At 43.2% G+C, this 15,057-nt stretch overlaps 1 protein-coding gene and 1 long non-coding RNA gene across 8 annotated transcripts in view; one reads left to right on the plus strand and one right to left on the minus strand.

Moving 5' to 3' along the window:
• Positions 1-8,634: 8,634 nt before the first annotated feature.
• On the minus strand, positions 8,635-9,301 carry LOC142836729 (uncharacterized). The gene is made up of 3 exons (XR_012908161.1): positions 9,154-9,301; positions 8,790-8,822; positions 8,635-8,686 (listed from the first exon to the last, which is right to left on the minus strand). It is a non-coding gene; the product is annotated as an uncharacterized LOC142836729 (long non-coding RNA).
• A 121-nt stretch (positions 9,302-9,422) lies between these two features.
• Positions 9,423-15,057, plus strand: part of Pikfyve (phosphoinositide kinase, FYVE-type zinc finger containing) — a 90,094-nt gene continuing 84,459 nt past the window's right edge. For 2 of the 7 annotated variants that reach the window (XM_075952027.1, XM_075952030.1), the window contains exons 1-4: positions 9,431-9,598; positions 13,246-13,426; positions 14,356-14,505; positions 14,739-14,774. In XM_075952027.1, coding sequence (XP_075808142.1) covers positions 13,255-13,426; positions 14,356-14,505; positions 14,739-14,774 — 358 coding nt within the window. In that variant the 5' untranslated portion in view covers positions 9,431-9,598; positions 13,246-13,254. Of the gene's footprint in view, positions 9,599-13,245; positions 13,427-14,355; positions 14,506-14,738; positions 14,775-15,057 lie in introns of all 7 variants that reach the window. The other 5 variants (XM_075952031.1, XM_075952033.1, XM_075952028.1 and 2 more) reach the window with 4 other exon arrangements.

Below are 15,057 nucleotides of genomic sequence, written 5' to 3' on the forward strand. Positions count from 1 at the left end.
GAAGCTGCACTAGAGATACAGGATACAGGACTTTTGATTCTAAGGCACCAAAGCTACAGAGAAACCCTGTTTCGAGCCCCCCCCCCAAATATTCCTATCTCTCCAGATATTTCTTTTCTGTGTTCCTTAGTCTTGAAACAATAATATTTATTATGACTTGTAGGCCAATAGGTCCCAGATTGCTCAAAATTCAGTCTTCCAAAATTCACCTTTAAAACATCCAACATTGCACTGTAAAGTTATGAGTGCAAGACAGTTAGCAAGATGCATTTGGGATGCTAAAGGGCGCTAGTATTTCCCCAGCTGGAGAAGGAATCATGAACAGGGTGTTAGCTCTCAAGTGGATGAACAGGTACTGGGGGCCACCTCCATTTGTTCTTATGAGATGATCAGAGAGGGTGTGAGTTCATCCTTTCACTTCTAATCTCATACCCTAAATCACAGGAGACTGTAAGTGTTACTTCCTACTGCGTCAGGCTCTTATTGTTTATTACTAAAAGTAACTATTCTTATCCATTCGTGTTATAGAGAGCATTCTAGAATAAATTCAGGAAACATAGGCTATAACACACTAAGAAGTACTGACTCTATGTGATGGAATGCGTAGGGCATGCTACAGAACGCAGGTGAATGTAGACATAAACATTCTCGTTAAGTTCTAAATATGTGGCAGGCATGCTGAATGTGTCTCTCAGACACTGAGATGGGAAATACGGCACTTACGAACATGTCACCATCCGAAACCATGTTTCCAAGGGCTACAGCACATGATAACTGATATATAACTGAAAGCGAATATTTGTAGACGCCTAGAACTGACTTACATGAACATATTACAAAACAACCATGCATATGCAGTGGTGCATATTTGTATTCCCTACACTCAGCAGGAGGACTGACTGCCACAAGACCCAGGCTAGCCTTGTCTACCTAATGGGGTCCAGGTTAGTCAGACCCCATGTCAAAACCAAGAACAGGCAATACCCTACTCATAAATAAACACATGGGTAAAAGCACGTGGGATCATAAAACAATAAGCTTATAGACCAAATGACTAAAAAAAATTACAAAGCATTTTTAAAGATAATTATTTGTGTATATATGTGAGCATGGGATGTACATGCCACAACAGGGATGTGGAAGTCAGAGGGTAATTTCTGAGCGTTGCCGGTTCTGGAGATGGAACAGATCAAAAGGCTCACGGGACAAGCGCTTTGACCTCTGCCCTCACGGAGCAGGATCTCACCATTCAGCAACAGTTAGAGTTAACAAATGATGTTCGGCTGAAGTTGCATTGCTGCTGAAACTGTGAACGCGGAGTTCACCGCTTCTATTCACTCTGCTCACTGCATTTCCATGCACAAGGCTTGATGGGTTTGTTTTCATTTACACATAAGAATCTAAATATTTGAATACTGTCTGGCGCAAAACTGTTGCAAACATCAGTGGAAACCTGGTCAGAAAATGTCTTTAGCATCTGTTTGGCTATGAGACACTCATTCAGATGATGGGATTCCCAGGAAAATTTAAAGCTACTTTGTTTTCATTTTGGCCATCTGAAAACAAACAAACAAACAAAAAACCCCGAGGTAGTGAACTGGCGAGGTGGTTCAGTAGGTCAAGGCATTCAGTCCTGGGTACCCACATAACGGGAGAGTATTGGCTCCTGCAAGCTGTCCTCTGACCCCCACATGTGTGCTGTGGCATGCATATGTACGGAGATGTGCAGACATGCATACATATATGTGCAAAATAAGTTTAAACAGAATGAAGGTACATAGCAGGACTTGATCACTTCTGTCTTAGGGTTTCTATTGCTGTGAGGAGACACCATGACCACAGCCACTCTTACAAGGAAAATATTTAATTGGGGTGGCAGCTTGCAGTTCATATCATCATGGCAGGGAACATGGTCGTGTACTGGCTACATCTTGACTTGCAGGGAACAGGTAGTCAACAACACACTGGGAGGCATCCTGGCATAGAAAATCTCAAAGTCCACCCCCACAGGGACACACTTCCTCCAACAAAGCCACACCTCCTAATAGTGCCACTCCCTATGAGATTATGGGGGCCAATTACATTCAGACGAGCACAACTACTTATCCATGAAGGTTATGGGCAAGAGAACGGCAAAGGTGACTGCTACACTCGGGGTTTGGGTGCTAGAACACCCCTCAACAAGGGAGAAATATGGGCATGGATTGGACGGCTAAGATAATGAGTGAAACTCCGGGACTGTTGAGTGTGAAAGGCTGTGTGACAGGAAGGTGGGGATGTTCAGGAGGCAGCTAGCCACGTGCATCTGGAGCTCAGAGGAGGTGGCTGAGCAGGAAATATGAACCTGGTGTCTACTACCAGCACTGAAGACGGTGTGGGAGCTCATCCAAAAATTCTGTCAGGAGAAAAACCTACCAGCAAGAACCCTGAGGCATGTCTAAATCTTCAAGGGTCACATGGAAGATAGGAGCCTCCCAGCCAAAGAGAATGAGGAACTAGGGTTGGAGACTCCCAGAGTCTGTTGTGGAAGCCAATAGCCCAGAAAGTTTATAAAAAGGAAGAAGTACTAAGAAAGATGACAGAGCCCGGAAATAACTTGGCAAGTAGGAAGACCTCATGAATGCAATTTTAGTAGGATGACTCCAAATTGATTATGATAGGAGCCGTGTTGCAAAAAAAGCCGAATTGTGAGTGGAAGATATTAGAAGGGAGACAAGAAAGATGATTGCGAGGAAAACACTTTTTAATAAAGATTGTCTCGGGGCTGGAGAGATGGCTCAGTGGTTAAGAGCATTGCCTGCTCTTCCAAAGGTCCTGAGTTCAATTCCCGGCAACCACATGGTGGCTCACAACTATCTATAATGAAGTCTGATGTGCTCTTCTGGCCTGCAGACATATACACAGATGGAATATTTTATACATAATAAATAAATAAATATTTTAAAAAAAATAAATAAAGATTGTCTCATGCAGTCCAGCACTGAATTTGCTATGTAGCTGAGGCTGGTCTAGAACTCCTGATCTCCTTGCCTCTACACCCCAAGTGCTGGGGTTACAGGCTCCTCCTATACTTGGCTAGAAAACATGATTATGTTTTGATGGCTCCACACTTTCCCAGCATTTGGCATACTTGCAGGCCATTTGTCTTAAGCAGAGTGGATCTGAGTCTGTTACTGTGGAGTCCTTCGTGTTGGTTGCTTCTGTTTTACTTCCCTATTGTGCCAATAACAATGTAAAACACATCTTTCTTTATCTTGCTTGTTTAAAATGCTTGTATCAATTCTTTATGCTTGACTAGTGGAACTGTAAGTGTTAGATCAAAGACTATAAACATGTTTACAGTGTTTGTTAATCCATCAAATCACCTTGCCCGCAGCGTACACCCATTTACGCTTTCACATAAAGTATGAAAGAGTGGTAATTTCATGATATTCTATCTAGAAGTGAGTCTTTCAATAAAACCAAACCAAACTAAACAAACAAACAAAAGCAAAAACCCAAATAGTTTTGCATTATCTACCAAAGAGAAGCAAGGCTTCATAGACATCAATTGATTGATGGCCCTGGACAGGTAATGTTGGAAATGAGTCCGCTGGGCCATAAAATAAATATGTACCTTCAACATGTTATGTTGAGAAGGACTGCCCTGCACCCCACAGGCCAGCTGCTAATATCACTGTTAACTGTGGAAAGTCAAAGCCCACTCTTGCCACTTCTCCACACACAATACAGCGATTAGGCAAGACACCGGCATACAGGTACCCAGATTAGGGAGGAAAAAGTGCAAATGCCCTGTCTGTAGGCGATATTATCTTAGGTACGGGAAATCTTAAAGCTGGGAGTGAAAACGTTAGAAGCAGTGCAACTAAGTAGCACTGGATATCATACAACCAACACACAAAATCAACAGTATTTTTATTCGCCAATGACAAATTCCTCAAAAGAGATCCAGAAAACAATCTTACTTATAATAGCTATAGAATTAAAATGCTATCTGGGCGTGGTTGTTATGTAATGTTTTTATTTGTATAGCTCTTTTGGGGGGCTGCCACCCACAAAAATAAATCACACACACAGAGGCTTATTCTTAGTTATAAATGCCTGGCCTTAACTTGGCTTGTTGCTTGCCAGCTTTTACTTAAGTTATCCTCTCTACCTTTCGCGTCTGGGCTTTTATCTATTTCTGTATATTTTATCTGACTTTACTTCTTTCTCCGTAGCTTGCTCTGTAGCTGGGTGGCTAGCCCCTGGTGTCCTCCTCTCTTTCTCTTGCTCCTCTTTCTCTCCCTATTTACGCTCTCTGCCTGCCAGCCCTGCCTATCCTTTCCTCTGGCTATTGGCCATTCCTTTCCTTATCAAACCATCAGGTGTTTTAGACAGGCAAAGAATCACAGCGATAAACAAACGCAGCATTATCAAAAGCAAAACATCTTAAAGTAATTTTCTACCACATGGGGTGGCATACTCCTTTAGTTCAACACTTGGAGGCAGAGGTAGGAGGTTCTATCTATGTGAGTTCGAGACCAGTCTGGTCTACAAATCAAGTTCCAGGACAGCCAGCACTATACAGAGAAACCCTGTCTCGAAAAAACAAAAAGAAAAAAAAGTTAAAATGCTTAGAAATAAATTTAACTTTACAAAGGTGATACTGAAAAGTATAAAACAGACGAAAAACTGCAGAAATACACAGAGACAGTGTTTGCCTTCATCTAGAAGAGCATTCTCTCTCTCTCTCTCTCTCTCTCTCTCTCTCTCTCTCTCTCTCTCTCTCTCTCTCTCTCTGTGTGTGTGTGTGTGTGTGTGTGTGTGCTCACGCACGCGTGCATGTGTACACTGGAAGAGGTGATGGTGTAAATATGAACTATGCAAAACAACCAGCAGATTCAATACAGTCTTTTGAAAAATTCTTTCTGGGCAGTGGTGGCACACTTCTTTAATCCTAGCACCCTAGAGGCAGAGGCAGGTGAATCTCTGTCAGTTCTAGGCCAGCCTGAGATATAATGTGAGTTCCAGCCTGAGATATAATGTGAGTTCCATGACAGCCAAGGTTACACAGAGAAACCCTGTCTCAAAAAAAAAATCAAAAAATAAAATACAATAAGAAAAATAAATAAAAATAAAACCCCCAAAGACTCCAAATTGCCGAACGAAGCTGTGCACATCACACACCAATGACTTCAAAGCATAGTACAAAGCTATGGTAATCAAAACAGCATGCTCTCAGCATTAAAAGCAGTTATGTAGACCACTAGAATAGAACAAGAAGAGCAGAAATAAATCCACTTAAGATAAACTTATTATTTGGAAAACCCTAGGGCAAGATAGTAAGTTCAATAAATGTTATGGGAGAAACTGAAGACCCATTTGTACAAGAATCAGATTAGATTCATATCTTACACTCTATTAAAAATCAACTGAAATTGAATTACATATCTGTGATGATTTGAAAGGAAATGGCCCCCAGGGAGTGTCATTATTAGGAGGTGTGGCTTTGTTAGAGGAAGTGTGTCACTGTGGAGGAAGGCTTTGAGGTCTTTTGCTTAAGCTTCACTCAGTGTGACAGATGACTTCCTGTTGCCTACAAGATGGAGGACGCTCAGGAACAAGTCCAGCACCATGTCTGCCTGCACTCCGCCGTGCTCCCTGTTATGATGATGGATGGACTGCACCGCTGAAGCTGTAAGGCAGCCACCCCAATTAGATGTTTCCTTTATGAGTTGCCATGGTGATATCTCCTCATAGCAATAAAAAACTCCAACTAAGACAATATCTAAGTGTAAGAGCTGAAAATGCAAATTAGAAGAAAACAGAATCAAAAAGCCTCAGGTCACCTACCTGGGCAGTGATTTTTATTTTTATCTTGTATAACCCAAAGTTTAGGGAAGAAAGGCAAAACAGACATATAGGATTATATAAAAATAAAATGCTCTGAAAAGTTAGAAAAACAACACCGAAGAGACAACCTAGGGAATGACAGAGGATATTTACAAACCATACATCTGGCAAGATGCCATTATCCAATGTTTACAGAGAACTCAACAGTGAAAAACACTAAGAATGTTATAAACTGAAGAAAGGGTAGGAAAAAGCAAACACTCCTCAGTCATATAAAAAGATAAGCATCACTAGTTATCAGAAAAATGTAAATTAAAGTCACACGGAGGTACCACAGCCTCACATCCATCTGAATGGCTATTACTATAACAAGTTTTGACAAAGGAATGGGGAAATGAGCATTCGTGTATATTGCTGGTGGGAGCAGACAGTGGGGCAGCCATTATGAAAAACAATATTCAGGCTCCTCAGAACATAGAAATTCCACATGATTGAGTGACTCTGCTTTAGTGTATATGCACAAAAGAAATGAGTGTGTCAAACCTACAGATACATGCACCTCTATTTTCAGTGTAGCATGCCCCGCGGCAGTTAAGATGAATAAGTAACCCAAGTACCCGTCACTGGAGGAATGGGTACAGGAAGATGTGGCATATTTGCATAGCAAGGTACTATTCATCCTCAAAAAAATAAAGATGAAAGAAAAATAATAGGTTGGGGTGATAGTCCAGGCCCCGAGTTGATCCCCAGAACACACATAACGAAGACAGTCATGGTGGTGGGAAGTGAAGACAGGCCGGTCCCTGGGCTCTCTCCATGGCCAGCATGGCTTCCCTGGTGAGCTCCAGACCAATGGGAGACCTTGTCTCAAAAACAAGGCATGTGGCAACTGAGGAACATCTGAGTCTGATCTGTGGCCTCCATGAGTCCGGGCACACACGTGTGCATGCCCCCGCATGACTTTGAAAAACAATAAATACAAATTCAAAAAGAAGTAAATATCATTTGTGACAACATACGTAACCCGTATTAAGTGAACATTTTATTAAGTGAAATACACCAGAAAGATAAATCCTGTAAGAGCTCATGTGTAGAAAAAAAGTTAATCTTAGGAGAAGAGAGTAGAAAAGTGGGTGTTAGGGGATGGGGATCAGAGGTAAGTAAGAGGGAAATACAAAACAAACAGCCAATACTCAGGAAGTCATGGAAGCATGGCAAACCCTCCCACGAGTTTTCATGGGGCTCCTATTGGCCAAATCAGGGGCAACTTCCCTAAATGGAACAGTGACAGTGCTGAATTAGGGCACAGCTGAAAGACAAAGAGAAGTTGACATTGATAAGGAAAAGCTGTGGCTTTTCAGCAAAGTGTAAGTAATTACAATGTATACATGCATGTGGCTCTATACTATATTCCAGCTCAGCAAGAATAAGTCCTTGCATGGGCATTCATGGGGAGGATAGTTACAGACATTCACAAAATGACTTTACACATGAAATCCACCTGGAATTAATTTTTGATGTCTAGTATGAGGTAAGAACCTAACCCGGTTTCTTTCCCCCAAAGAGAAATCAAAATTTCCACAGACGTTAAAGTGCATGCTTGTTGTAAGGGGGCTGCTGGTTAGTTCCTGGCCGCTTAGCCCCGAAATAATCACACAGAAACTGTATTAATTAAACCACTGCTTGTCCCATTAGCTCTAGCCTTTTATTGGCTCTTACATATTAATTTAACCCATCTCTATTAATCTGTGTATCACCATGAGGTCGTGGTCTGCCAGCAAAGTTTCAGTGTGTTTGTCTCCAAGGAGGCTCTGCAGCTTCTCTTTGACTCCGCCTTCTCTTTCCCAGCATTCAGTTTAGTTTTCCCTGCCTAGTTCTGTTCCCCTATAGCAGAGCTATAGGCCCAAAGCAGTTCCTTTATTAACCAATGATATTCACAGCACACAGAGGGGAATCCCACATCACATGTTAATGTAGATATGGGAGTGGAAACTTCTGGGGAAGACAGTATAATGGTGGCAACTTGATTCTTTCCTACCCCACACAAAAGTGGTCCAATTAATGACTCAAAAAATGTTAGTTGAGGAACTGGAGAGGTGGCTCGATATTAGAGACACATGCTGCATTTGCAGAGGACCCAAGTTTGAATCTTAGCTCTCATATTTGGGGGCCCACTACCTCCTATAACGCCAACTTCAGAGGAATCGGACTCCTCCGGCCTTCCTGGTCACCTCCACAGAAAACACACACACACACACACACACACACACACACACACACACACACACACACACACAGATACACTGTTAGTTAAAATGGTGTTTCTTTACCAGATAAGGGGGTTGAAGAAACTTTTTTTTTTTTTTAAAGGAAGATGCATGTTCATGTTTATGGGCTGAGGAAGAAGTTATCGGGAAAGATTTGGTTGAGGAGACATTCCAAGCCCCCAGGGATATAAAGCTGTAAAGAAAAAGTTATGATCTATGAAGGAGGGAGGCAGGCCCAGATAGATGTGGTTGCAGGTAGATGTGTGGTGGAGTTGGTTAGGTTAGGGCTTGCACCCACGATAGCCCATAGCATGGATAAAACTCTCCCGGAACAAGGACACCCGGGAGTGGAGAGGTACAGCAGTAATGAACCCCAAAGGCGGAGAGAGAGCGCTGAGGACATAAACCAAGGGCCGAGTTCAGGAGCGACCTGGGGCTGTAGCGGCCCCTAGCGTCTGGTTTTGATGATACCTTCCAGGGCTGAAAAGACCAGCTGGAGAATTGATGTGCCAAAATTCTCCAGGAACAGGATCCCGAGACTCGAAGTCAAATAACACCACCTTCGGATTCCTTTCAAAGCTCCCCTGCAAAGCCCCACTTTTTTCAGAGAGCAGGTTTTAGCTTGTGTTCTACTTTTAATTGCACAGCACTTTTTATCAGGACAAAAATAACGGGTCATGTTCATACCAAGCTGAGAAAGTCGGGGCTTGATAACTTTATCTGCAACAGGAAACCCGAATTAAAAGACAAAACAAAACTGTACAGTCAACATCACTTGGGCCGGGCTCTGTGCCGACTGCTTTACAAACACTGTTTTACCTCATCCTCAAAAGAACAACAAAGAGAAACCATGGAGGGAATGCCGCCTTTAATTAACCCGCCTTTTCCCACCAGAGGTCGGAGGCCTAGAGAAATAAGCCATTTTTCCGAAGTCACGAGGTTGATCCAGCGGAGTCCTGAAAGTATCCTGAAAGCATTCACCTCTTTGCTTTGGGCTACTCAGGTGAATGCAGGTCCCATATTGTGGGTGCTCACAGTGTTGAACACTTACGGTAACGGCAGTGGGGCTGACGTCTGGTGCCCCGCGCGCCACCCAGTGACCCGCACGCGTGATGCTCACGTGCACTGACATCCCCGCTTCCTTCGGGAAGGCTGAGGCCGCCTTAAATCCTCCGAGGGGGGCCTAGGACGAGACTCTCTGGCTTCGATTCCTTCTGTCTGGACATCTGATCGGAAGGTCCGGAGGGCGGGGAGGAGTGGGAGGAGTCTGCACGCAGGAACGGTTGTGGATTGGCTGGGACGGAGATTGGGCGGAGCCTTGCGGCGGTGGGCGGAAGCGAGAAGCCGCAGCTACAGCGTAAACCTCTCGACTTCTCCGAGCCACCGCCTGCTGCCTGGGAAAGCCGGCGTTGCTCTTGGCGGCGGCTTCGGGCGCAGCAGGGTGAAGCGGAGGCCGGGGTGGCGGGAGGCCGGCGGGGCCGGGGCGGGAGGCGAAGGTAAGGGAGGCGTCGCGGCGTGGGCCGGCGGGGCCCGCAGTGGGAGCAAGGCCGGCGTGGATCGCCGAGCGCGGCGGGAGGGATGGCGAGGGCCCGAGGCTCTGCGGCCGAGGCTCGGCCAGGGGAGCGCGGAAGACCTGACGGGGTCCGACTGGGTCCTGAATACCTGCTGGCCCTGTGTGGTGGCACAGGACGGGAGCTGGCTGGGCATCTCCCGCAGAGGCTTCCTTGACACGCTGAAAGTTCTCTTGCCACCTCTGTTTCCCTGGTGCACGAACTTATTTCGGAGGGGGACCGCCTTCCCTTTCTCAGCCTGTGAGCTCAGTCTCAGAGGTGCAGCTCTAGGCTGGAAAAGAAAGTTCTGACCCGCAGAAACCATTCCAAACTTGGCGTGTGTCCATCAGATTAAACGCTGACTTTTGAGGCTTTTTCACTTCAGCTTTGCCTCTTTTGAGGAAGAGAGTTGATTTCCCAACAGTCAATCTCCCTTTCCCAAGAAAGGATGAAAATCAAACTCGATGGATGCATTTAGGAATTTAGGGGCTTCTGCCCTATTTATGTTCTTAAGACATTCAGGGAAGGTGCAGATTCTGTACAAAGCAGGGCATTGCTGTGTATCTTGTGTGTTATGTGTTAAATGATAAAGGCTGATCATTCGGTGCGTCCTGTGTTGGTATATTGACAGTAGAGGTAGACGCATAGCAATTCACACCATCTTCTTTACCATTTATTTGAATCCTCTCCAGTATTCCCACTTTTCCTCTCACTTCCCCCCACACCCATAAAGACGGAGGGAGGGATTCTTAGTTTTTTTTCTTTCTCTTAGGTTCAGGCTTGTGACAAAGACAAAGGTCAGGCTTTTTTTTTTTTTTTTTTTTTTTTTTGAGAAGCAAGACTAAGTTTCCTGAGTTTTTCCCCCCTAGTTTTTGAGATTTCTTTAGTGTTTCTGTTGTGCTCAGGTCAAAAATAAACAACTCTCCCTCTTTTTTTCCCCCCCAGGACAAGTTTTCCCTGTATCTTTGGAGCCTGCCCTAGAACTCACTCTGTAACCGACCAGGCTGGCCTCAAATTCTCAGAGATCTGCCTGCCTCTGCTTCCCCAGTGCTGGGATTAAAGCTGTGCTACCACTGCTCAGCCCAAAAACCCTTTCTCCATGGAAGTGAACATTGCTTGTCCTGCCCTGATAATGTTTGAGAGTTGTACTTAAGAAAAAAACTGACCCTAGAAAACGACTAGGGTGACACTTGGAATTTCTACTGAAGTTTTCATATGGGCTGATGAATCAAGTTATTTTCTACACTTTAATAGTGGACTAGTTTTCTGGTTTGCTTCACCAAGATACTGTGTAGCGATTCTGCATATATCATTCTCTCCTTGGAAAAGAAAGAGACAAACAGTTTTGGACATTGCAGAAGTTGTTGGATAAGTAGGTTAATATTTCTAATTATGTATGCAGAAAGAGCCATACTTTACAGCATAAATAGTTATTATGCTGCTAAAAATCAGAGTTGTAATTCTTTTGGCTGCTGGTGGCATGTAATTACCGAGATTAAGTCTATGTGATTGTATTTATGTTGTAGAGACAGCACTTGCTGTGCACTTTCATGCTAATTTTTACCTTCATATGTTCAAAGCGTAATGAAAGTTCTGGCTATGGATGACCTTTAAAAGTTATTCAAAGACTCCTTACACATATTGGTCACTGTGCTTTGGTTGGTACTTTTGTGGAATTGGAATAGGTTGTATTTAGAAACTGAGGGGTTTTATTGCCATTATATCCTTCTCTCTGGTGGTCTGTAAGATGAAACAGAACAAAACCTTGAATTTTTACTTGATCAGTCATCAACTTACCCGTTTATGCTGGAGCATCAATTGTCACTATAGTTTTATGTCAACTTGACACAATCTGGAGTCTTCAGAGAGGAGGGGGCCTCCATTAAGAAAATGCTTCCAGAAGATGGGCCTAAGGCAAGCCCAGAGGGCATTTTCTAAGTGATTGATGGGGAAGGCGCCAGTGTGGGTGATGCCATCCCTGAGCTGGTGGTTCTGAGTTCTGTAAGAGAGCAGCCTGAGCAAGCCTGGTGAGCACACAGGGTGAGCACAGTTCTCCCCTATGGCCTCTGCCTTAGTTCCTGCCTCCAGGCTCCTGCCTCTATCCTGACCACCTTTGACAGTGAACAATGATGTGGTTACTTTGGTTATTGTTTTATCATAACAATAGTAACCCCAACTAGACAATGCTTTGCCTTGTCTCCCAGTGGAACGTGACCCTAGAGGTTCTTCTTCCCCGTCTTTCCTCTTTTCCCTTTCTTTTATTCCCCTACTCCATTGCCTTTCTCTGCTCCTTTCTTCCCCATCCCTTCCAGTAAGCACTTGTTGCCAAAATCCCATCAAAGCCAGTGGTTTTATTTCTGCTTTTTTAAATTATCAGTGACATTACTAATCTGGGAAAATGTTGAGTATTAAGAGAACACAGCTAGAATTGGAAGTCTGTGAAGAGCTGCAAAAGTCATTTTGGTCATTAGCAGGCTGTTGAGGATTTTGTGACAGGACTTGGAGTGTAGTCACAAGTTGGTTACTGTGTCTGCTCCACCCAAAGAAAATCGTTTTACATTTGGTGTACCTTAGTTGCCACAGCTGTTAAACATAGAAATAAGGCTCGCTTATGTGACTTCCAGGAGTACTGATAAAATAAAGTGAGCCGGTAGATAGGATTTTGAAGGAGAAGACCTGTTTGGAAGTGTGCAATGTCCACTTTTGTGCAGTGTAGATTACACAGTGTAGCATCCTAATGATTGGCACAGCAAAGGATACTTATCTTTCAGTCTAAAGGAAGGAAAAAGCCCCGGGGCTTTTCTGTGCCTTCTGGTTGGTGATTAGACTTAACTGCTTTAACTAGTTCTGTTTTTTGGTTATATACTTTTAAGAAGGTCATTACCTCAATATCTTAGGAGTTTAGGCTGGGGGTGGGGGGAATCATAGAAATCCCAAGTTCATGTGTCACAGGTACTGCCAAAAGCTAATTGCTCAGATTGTGTAGATGTGTCAAAAGGGGACGGATTTTTTTCTTGAGATACATAAGTAGAATAAGTACAAAAAACCTTGTACAGTATGATATAAATGATGGGAAAGTTTTTCATCTGCTCACATTTATGCCTTACCTGCAAATTTTAAATTAACTTTAATTGTATAAATAATTAGAATGGTCTCCAAAGCTACAGAGAAACCCTGTCTCAAAAAAAAAAATTAGAATGGTAATATTTTAAATTAGCTTGGCCACATAGTCATAATTTTTTTTAAAAGTGTTGAGGATTTTTTCATCTAGACCGCAGTTTTTTTTTTAAGATCTATTTATTATGTATATAGTGTGCTCTCTGCGTGTATGCCTCCCGCCAGAAGAGGGCACCAGATTTCATATAGATGGTTGTGTGGTTGCTGGGAATTGAACTCAGGACTTCTGGAAGAGAAACCAGTGCTCTTTTCCTCTGAGCCAGCTCAAGTAGTATTTTTTTAAGCCTGAGTTTGAATATGTGAAAATAGATTTGGTGTTTATTGGTACGAATTATCACACGGTTGGGCTGTGTGGATATTTGCCTGTTCTTCGGATGGCTTCTAAGGAACCTCTTTGAATCTTCCCCTCTCTGTAGACTCATGCAATGGCCACAGATGACAAGAGCTCCCCGACTCTGGAGTCCGCTAGTGACCTGCCTCACTCGCCCACCAGCCCGTCTCACCTCACCCACTTCAAACCCTTGACTCCTGACCAGGATGAGCCCCCCTTCAAGTCAGCGTACAGTTCTTTCGTAAATCTCTTTCGTTTTAACAAAGGTAAGATTTATTTCTAAAAATCAGAAAATGCAGTTTTGATTCTCTGCATTCAGTATTGTGCTGTGCTGTTGCAAGGCAGTGAAATATACAAGGTGGTAGCTTTAATCACAGGTCACCAAGTCTTTAGAAGGAGAAGGTAGCGTTTCATTGTAATCTGATTAATTATTTGTGTGAATTGAGTTTAAAATGGTTAAGGAGGTCCTTTTTAAAGAGAAAGCAGTTTTCTGTATTTTTTCTGTTAATGTGCTTCAACTTAATAAATTTACAGATTTTAATTAAAGCAATAAAATTAAACAGCAGTGCATGGTTTATACATTTAAAAAATTAGAAGCTGCCACTAGGCCTGCTGAGATTTAACACTTATTGGATTAAGTTTAAGTGATATCAAATGAAAAAATAATTTAGAAATGAGTTCTTGAATAGTATATTATTTGTTTTTTAACCAGGAAGAATTAAAAAAAAAAAAACAGCAGCCATATTGTACCCTCAGTTTGCCTTTGGTTTTTTGTTTGTTTGTTTTGAGACAAGAGTCCAGTGGTTAGCCTATGCTAGCCTGAAACTCACTGCATATCTCTGACTAGCCTTGATCAAGAGGCTATCTTCCTGTATTAGTCTCCTGAGAGCCAGGATTATAGGCATGAGCTACCATCCTGATTTGTTTGTCTTTCTTGTTTGAAATGTGTTAGAACAGCAGTTTTTGACCTTTTCTTTAAAGTATTTAAAAATGAAGACTTGTGTACATGTGTGATCGCCTGCAGAGGTTAGGAGGGGGCATAGTTACAGGGGGTTAGGAGCTTCTAACCTGAGCAAAGGGTCCTCAGTTATGAATTTAATACATGAACATACTGGCCCAAGTATTTTATCTGTCACTTCCTTGTTGAACTCCGGGCCTTAGCTTTTCAAGTGATACCAAGTTTTCTTTGTCACAGAGAGGGGAGAAGGGGGCCAAGGAGAGCAGCCATCTCCGAGTGCAGGTTGGTCCAGCCCTCACATCCCTTCGAGGACACAGTCGGTGAAGTCGCCCGTACCTTATAAAAAGCAGCTTGACGAGGAGATCCAGCGGCGCTCTTCAGTACTAGGTAAAGCAGCGTCTTCCCCTCTTCGTGTGTGAATCTCCTTCATGTCTTTCTAGGTCAGATACTAACAGTTTTCCTGTTTCTTGGAATAGTTAAGTACTCTAGAATAAGTAAAACTTGGGTAATAAAAGAATTTTTCAATACCGGAAACACTCTTCATCATGTCCTTAAACTTTGATTATGCAAGCTCTGATTGTCTTGACTGAATTTTGATTAATTGCTTGCTTGGGTTTCAGCAGAGAACACTTTGCCACATCCCCAGGAGAACACAGGTTAGTTCCAACTTTACAGACGGATTCTGCACCTATTCTCGGGATGCTAATGAAGTGTGATGTGCATGCCGCTGGCTGCCGAACACTGTCAGACTCCATTGGTGGGGTTCACACTGTCTGTGTGGCTGAATACACTGCTTCTCATGCCTGCTTGTTTACCATGTCGTCATCCATTCATTTTCCTGCTCTTCTGATGGGTGTGGGCTGGCAATCTGTGCTTCACTTGAGGGACTGGGGTGGTTTATGTTTATTTCCGTTAGATTGTTCAGCTCAGTAACTCAAG

The sequence above is a fragment of the Microtus pennsylvanicus genome, chromosome 17, assembly GCF_037038515.1.
Source record: "Microtus pennsylvanicus isolate mMicPen1 chromosome 17, mMicPen1.hap1, whole genome shotgun sequence".
Classification (NCBI taxonomy): Eukaryota; Metazoa; Chordata; class Mammalia; order Rodentia; family Cricetidae; genus Microtus; species Microtus pennsylvanicus.